Source organism: Varroa jacobsoni, unplaced genomic scaffold (genome assembly GCF_002532875.2).
Source record: "Varroa jacobsoni isolate VJ856 unplaced genomic scaffold, vjacob_1.0 contig04710, whole genome shotgun sequence".
Taxonomy (NCBI): domain Eukaryota; kingdom Metazoa; phylum Arthropoda; class Arachnida; order Mesostigmata; family Varroidae; genus Varroa; species Varroa jacobsoni.
In genome coordinates, this window is record NW_019215322.1 from 1 (window position 1) to 7,376 (window position 7,376).

The 7,376-nt window shown below is 39.6% G+C and overlaps 1 protein-coding gene across 1 annotated transcript; it reads left to right on the forward strand.

Annotated features, from left to right (window-relative positions):
• The first annotated feature begins 1,331 nt into the window (after window positions 1–1,331).
• On the forward strand, window positions 1,332–6,625 carry LOC111273090 (cytochrome P450 4c3). Its single transcript, XM_086973483.1, has 6 exons — window positions 1,332–1,638; window positions 4,538–4,816; window positions 4,972–5,123; window positions 6,060–6,126; window positions 6,230–6,406; window positions 6,582–6,625. The coding sequence occupies exons 2-6, from the start codon at window positions 4,579–4,581 to the stop codon at window positions 6,623–6,625; spliced, it is 678 nt and encodes a 225-aa protein (XP_086829609.1). The 5' UTR covers window positions 1,332–1,638; window positions 4,538–4,578.
• The last annotated feature ends 751 nt before the right edge of the window (window positions 6,626–7,376 follow it).

Here is a 7,376-nt window from a genome sequence, read left to right on the forward strand (position 1 = left end):
TTTTAATATATGTGGGCCGATCACCCAGAAATTTACAATAGTCCATTTTGTTTGCATAAGGTTGGTTATCAACTGAATCGTGGGAAGGCTTTGTAGCCAACAGCCGAATATAGGTACATAAATGAATATAATGTAGAATTCCAAATAGACACATAAGAGGACATAGATTTGTCACCCTCGTTCGTATTTTGCGTCACTGAAGCCTAGACGCTGCAACACTATCATCACAGATCCCCGAATGGTTTTTGGTGGATTTCTCAAGGCAGATCATGCTTTCCCGCAAGTATTTGAATACATTTCGCATGAAATGTAGTTGTTGCTATGATTGTATTGCTAGATAAGGCAATCCAGACAATAAGAAAATAAGTCTAGCGAACAATCCAGTGTTTAATTTTTAAATAAGTTTATTCTGCTACTGCAAAAAAAAAGTTTAACGCTCTATTAGGTGCGCAGCACAGATTCGTTACGGACACAATTATTCTTCTTACACACTATTTATATATCGGTTTGTAACTATGCTGGGGCATTTTTCTGATCCATGGATAAGAGAATGCAGACGACCTGTGTGTTTTTTTTTTTACTTCTCGACACATAAATTCCAATTATCATGAAATTGCAAAAATTACACCGACATGCGTATTTATAAGGTAAATAATAAGCAACGGGCTTGACTAACTCAAGTCGACGCACAATTACGCCGTCTGCATTCATCGTAACCGATACGAGTTATCATCAGGTAGATCTTCAGGATAGTGCCGGGTGGCTCATCTATCTCAGAGGGAATGTTGTACGATGTGATTTCAAATAGCGGACCGTATTCCTTGCCCCTTTGCTACATTACAAGCTCGAGTTCCTGGCTTGGCTATTGGATACGTTATCGGAGAATGGAGACACTGAAAAACAGTATTTATTATTTTCGTTCGTTAATACTTGCTGATGATTGTATCATCATATTTTAAAAAAGAAGGAGGGTTTTGGCTAATACTTATCGGTATAAATGCTGCCGCTCCTGCCGTTATGACTAGTTACAAGATTAATGAGAAGATGGGGCAGCTTTGCCCTTTCTATGACTTGGGATGTGGCTTCCACAGAAATGATCTTCTGCCCTCTAGCCTTCATATTGGATTCGAGAAACATCACACACACACAGTTGATTTAATAAGCTGTCTTAGTTGACACCCTACTCGCTATCAGCCAATAGCGGTTATCGACGGCATCAACAATTGCGTCACGTGACCCTCCTAACAAGGGCCCTCACTAAGCCAGATGGCTTAAAAGAAAACAAACTATCCACGCATGACTTACTCGTTCTTGGGCCGTTATGTACATTGTGCACATAACGTTCAAGCCAATACCTTAAAAGTTCTTCGGAATCACTTTTGTGCTCTCGACTGTGATAGGCAAATAGCTAGATTTTAGACATTAGGAACAGTTCGACATTTTTCACGCACTCTCATCTATGTACCATCGATAATAATTGGGTTCGTACTGTTTCTATGGGCGTTTATCATTCTATTCCGAAAATGGTTTGACTGGAATAGAACCATGCCGGGAGTGGCACCGTCCTGGTGGAATCCGTTGGGAGTAGAGTGGTTGCTTCATTCGGACTGGAACATGAAAAAACGTCCATCGGTGAAGGTACGTTAAATAGGAAAAGTCCGTTAACCATATATCCGTGCTTAGCATGTACATCGTTTTAGACTCTAGTAAATGTAACCCCTTTCTAGAAGAAGTTATGTTTCGGGCCGAGTATTGCTTTGATGAACCATATAGTAGGCACAAATAGAATCGTATATCATAATATACGATTATATTATATACGATTATACGATATATATATATATATATATACACATTTCTAATTACCGTAAATACGAGAAAATATTTACGTGAAACCATCTGCCCCCAAAGAATTACCGAATTTTGCCAATGAGGCCTCCCTATAATGCCGTCCAACTAGCGCCGATTCTCATTGCTGCCATTATCAGTTCGGTCTAAATGCTTTCTCTGTCGGTGCAAAGTTTTTTTTCTTCATTTTTACCCTACTTACTTTTGTACATCGAAGTCAATAGAAATGAACAACACCAACCGAAGTTTAAGATCTCTAGACTGTTTGTCCGAGCATTTAAAGCCTCTTCCAGAATACATGTTGTCGTTGTTGTCAAAAACCTGAGAGTACAATTCGGGTTTGAGGTTCCTTAGTTTCGATGATCAGACAAAACGTGGTAATAAATGCGACAGCTGTCGCGGATATTAAACTAAAAAGTTTAGATTCGTTATGTAAAAGCCGCAATTAGCGTACAACGCTTTTCCGACTACACAATGCTCTTTATGAACTTCGAATCTTTTCATTCTACGCGAGTTGGTACGGCCGCACCATTTCTAACGTCTTTCCTTTCAATGACACCAGTCGTACTATAATACTTCGCTGGGAATTCTAAAAATTTTGCCACTATTTTTGGTGTTTATCAGCTTGAGATCAGTAACCAAAGGCATTTGATCGACGTTCTACGTTGATTACGTTATTGAAAAACCCCATCCCATTTGAGACAAGCTTAGTTACGTAACGTTTCGAAGAACAGTTTTGTTATTACAAATGCTCGGCGGTCAGACTACGAACTACGAACATCTCCACCTATGTCAATGTGTTTATGCCAGTATGGTTTAGTTTAGCTGTTCTCGCATGGCTTGTTCCTAGTCCTCATCAAATAAACATCATAGCTCGAAACGGAAACTATTCCTAGCATATAATATCGAAAACGTCATACAATTATCGTCATATCGTTAATACTGTCGCTAAAGATTATGTAAGTATTATTCCTGACAAGTACAAATATCTTCATTGATACATGCAGTTGGTCTTCTGCGTAACGTGATCTGGAAATCCTGACGTAAGTTCTAATCAAATGGTACATTTGTCATAATTTAAACTGTGCCTACATGTGTTCCACATGGCGGAAGTAACCCTAGTGTTGTTTAATGTGAAAAAGAAGAAAGGGTTTACACTTGATTCTGTATGTCTCGGCTCGGGATGTAGCCTTAGTGCCAACTCTTATCATATATTTTCAATGAATGTATTCGACAGCACTTCTAGTCCTGTTGGACACGTATATGGGCAAGTACGACCCAAATCGACAAGGATTTGTTCAAGGCTTTTTCATAAGGCTGAACCAATCGGACCAGTTTTGGCATCACCGACCCTTATCGACAAATCGTGGATCTACAAGTTCCTTAACGGCTGGCTAGGAACCGGTTTGCTCATTAGGCATCTAATTGATTGGTTACGGTTGATGATTGCGAAATATTTTCATCTGTAGAAGAGAGAATTCGTTGCCTATGGACCATTTTCGTAATTCGTATTCAATATTTTCATCGTGGCTGTGATACCTATTTCAGGACAGTTTTTTTTCTGTGTATCTCCTGTCAAATGAGGCCGTTTTCGGGTCTGCTGATGAAACCAAATGAGCCCCTTAGTTCAGCAGAGTCATTTGTTACAGCTGTATCAGCTTAGCATATATTGTAGTCAATTAATTCCATTGAGTATCATTCATTCCCAATCAGTTGCTAGTTTGCTTTTTTTTTTTTTTTGAGTTTGAACTCAGTAATGGTAGCAAATGGCGTCAAAGACGAAAGATGCTTACTCCAGCGTTCCATTTCCGCATTCCTGAGGATTTCATACGAGTGATCGATGAACACTCGCAGCACTTCGCTGCTGTCCTTAAAGGACACGAAGGAGGAAAGCCGGTCGAAATTACTTCTCCTGTTAGCATGAGTACGCTCGATATTATATGCGGTAAATAAATGAATTTCTTTCGAAAAGCGTACCGTTTTCGATGTGTTTGAAAGAAACGTGCATGGTCTTGACCACAAGTGTTTGTTGGCCGTCTTGCACGATGAACTATTACAAGAAGTTTTATTAAGTTGTAGAGAAACATGCTCAACTATGTAGCTCTATGGCAACAATCTATCATGCACGCTCATGATAGTAGGCAAATGGGGTGTTGACATGATAAGGCAAAGTAATAATTAGCTGGAAAAACTAGTATAATAAATTTAAGAATATTTTTATATTTGCTACATTATAAACAATATTTTTAGGATAAAAAAAAAAAGAGTAAATGGCAAATTTTTGTCAGCGACACTAATTGAACAACAACAAGTACCGATCCTGTTTACAATTGAGCTATTTTACAATTATTCCATAGAGACCGCAATGGGTGTGAAGATACATGCTCATGATAACAGCGGTTCGGATTATGTGCGAGCAGCCTATGATGTTGGAGCTAGTCTTATAGAACGCATGGTAAAGCCCTGGCATTGGTTCGATATTTTTTACACTGTGAGTGCTGAGGGTCGTCGTTACAGTAAGAACCTCGACACACTTCACAGCTTCACTCGAAAGGTAGAATAGTTAAAGTTTCCTTTAAACGATATCCAGGGGTCTAGCTAGGGTTAAGGTAGAATATGTTGTAGTCAAGTCGAATGATCTAACACCAAAAATACACATTAGTTAAAAGTTCGCGTTCTGCTAACACAGGTGCAGGAAGTTAGCAAAGTTGATTATTTGTTCTCACACAAATGCGACTATACAAACGGGAAAAGGTGATTGAGAAGCGCAAGGCTGAAATGCTGGCAGAACGTGAAACCAACACGGAAACGTCGAATAACAAAGAAGACACCGGTCTGAAGAAGAGGCGTCCGTTTCTCGATCTACTGCTTGAGACTCACTTGGAGGATTCTCAGCTTCTGCCGCTTGAAGGCATCCGGGAGGAGGTAGACACCTTTGTGTTCGAAGGACACGACACCACCCCTATGGGTAAACATATAAACCTTCGCGATCGTTTAAGTAGCATGAAATCTACGAGAAAAAAATACTGGTCTAGAAGGATAGGAACTAGGAGTATTACCCTCCTAATTTTGTTTTGACTGTTTTCAAGTCCACGCGTTAATTATTGTGCGTTCTATTACTAGGCGTTTCGTGGACGCTGTGTCTCCTTGCCGAAAATCCTGACATACAGGCAAAGGTCCATCAAGGACTTGACGATATTTTTGGGAACGATAACGACGGATCGATAACCCAAGATGATCTTTCGAAGATGAAATACATTGAACGCTGTATTAAGGTGAGGTATTTCAGTCGTCTGTTGCCTTTGTCTGCCTTTGGGATCATTGTATAGGTCAGTAATAATTAGGTGCTTTTCATCCAAACCAATTACTGGAAACAGAGGATAAGCGAATCAATTTCATCTGCCCGATTTTATCTGCTTCAGATTTTAGATCATTTAAAAGCTAATGCTTCGTACATAAATCACTGCTTGGGCATAATTTAGATTTGATGGAGCGCATCTTTAGCTGAGTGCATTGTAACTGCAGGTAAGATAACGAATGAGCTTTTGATGACCATCAATAATTTTTTCTATTATGGCTTATTTTCCTCACTATTATTCTATACGAATAAGTCTTCGGAATCACTTCAGAGCGTAAGACATGCCCGCATTAAAAGACTAACCGAGGTAGGTTTGGCTGGACCTATCCAGGGTTTCTCCAGACCTATGAAAAGGCATGGTGGCAATAATAATTCAATTTTTTCCAGTAATATTTTTATTTATCAACGCTGACATTTTAGCCAGCGTAGCTGCGTGTTAATGAGTTAGTTAATGGTCACTATGGCAACGTACGCGCGTTAGCCACTTAGGTCACGTCGGCCAACAATCCCACTCACTTGCTCCTGGTCGGACGTCGTCGTACGGTACACAATGTCGCTGCCACTGTTTTTTTATGTCGTTTTCAATCAAAAGTGACATATTGACACGGGGTCACTTGTACGGTATTTCTACTCTTGTCTTAATCAAAGGTGGTAATTCTGTTCTTTGACTAGAAGTCAGGAAAGTATCTGGCGCCACGTGCTAGAATATTAGCCGGGAGCGAGCTGTGAATACAGGCCGACACGAACCAGTATTGCTGTTACGTGTTGTGAAGCTTTGACCGTGTTGCATAGCTACCACATATAAAACACCTGTCGGTTTTTACCAGATAAATTACATATGATTATTCTGCAGGAAGCACAGCGGCTGTATCCTTCAGTACCCCTCATTGCCCGGTTCGTAAACCAGGACTTAATGATTTGTGAGTAAGCTTAATACGAGACGAAATTTTGCTTTTATTTATTCTTCTGTTAATGTTTGACAGTTGTAACTCTAAGTAACAAATAATCGTAATTCGTGTTTAGGCGGTCACAACGTCAAGTCACCAACGTTACTTATCGTGACCGAGACGTATTCCCTGATCCCGAAATCTACAATCCCGATCGATGTTTATCGAAAAATGTTGCTGCACGAAACCCTTTTGCCTACATACCTTTCTCCGCTGGCCCTCGAAATTGTATTGGTAGGAGTAATGACTATAAGTAAGAGTATTATAAGATTATAATATATATAAAGATTATAAGAGTAATGATAATAAGAGAAGAACTATTCGTTGACAAAGGTATAATGATATAGAACGTGGATTCGCTTAAGTACTCAATTGCTTTGAAGAAATAGTGGTGAACTTATTTAAGCTGGAACAATCTTATTTTATAGGACAAAAATTTGCACTGGTGGAGCCGAAAATTATGGTCGCGTGAACTCTAAGAAAGTTCCATCTTAGGTCAGCTCTATCACGTAACGATGTGCGTGTCCTTGGAGAACTTACCACACGCTCGAGGGGGGGGGGAAGGGGCTTCCTCTCTACATCGAAGCTCGAAATTGAATAGCGAAAATATCGTCGAAAGCACCCCACGTTAAAAAAAATACCAATTTTGTGCATAGCAAGGAATGAAGCGTACGTTAATCAAATGGTAAAAAGGCCAAACAACGTATTTACAGCATGAACCCAACGGTTATTCTGATTGGGTAATCCATTTAAACTTCAATTTTTGCGATAAATAGCGACGTGAGCGGCTCTGTTTATCGAAACTTCCAGTTGACGCTACTTAGAGGTAGAATGGCTACAGCCAATGAAGATGCATGCAACACACCTGAATTTAACTAACCCCACAACCATCACAAGGCTAGCGTATTTATCGAACCTACATCACGGTGCAGGTAGACTTGTTCCACTGGCGAGTGGTAAATTGAGCAAATCAAGTGTCGATTGAGTGTATAAAGACATATAATCTATCACTGGCAAAAAGTGAGAGTAAGTTATGCTCGATACGGAGTTTTATCATAATGTTGTAACAAATGGCAAATTTGGAATTTGTATGTCTGAAACAAGTCATTAAATGTGTGCATGCATGCATACATAAAACTGAGATTAAAGTAAACTTGAGAGTTACATTCAGAAATAGAAACTTAGTATTCTGTGCAGATCCTGTGAGTCCAGTTAAGTCTCAC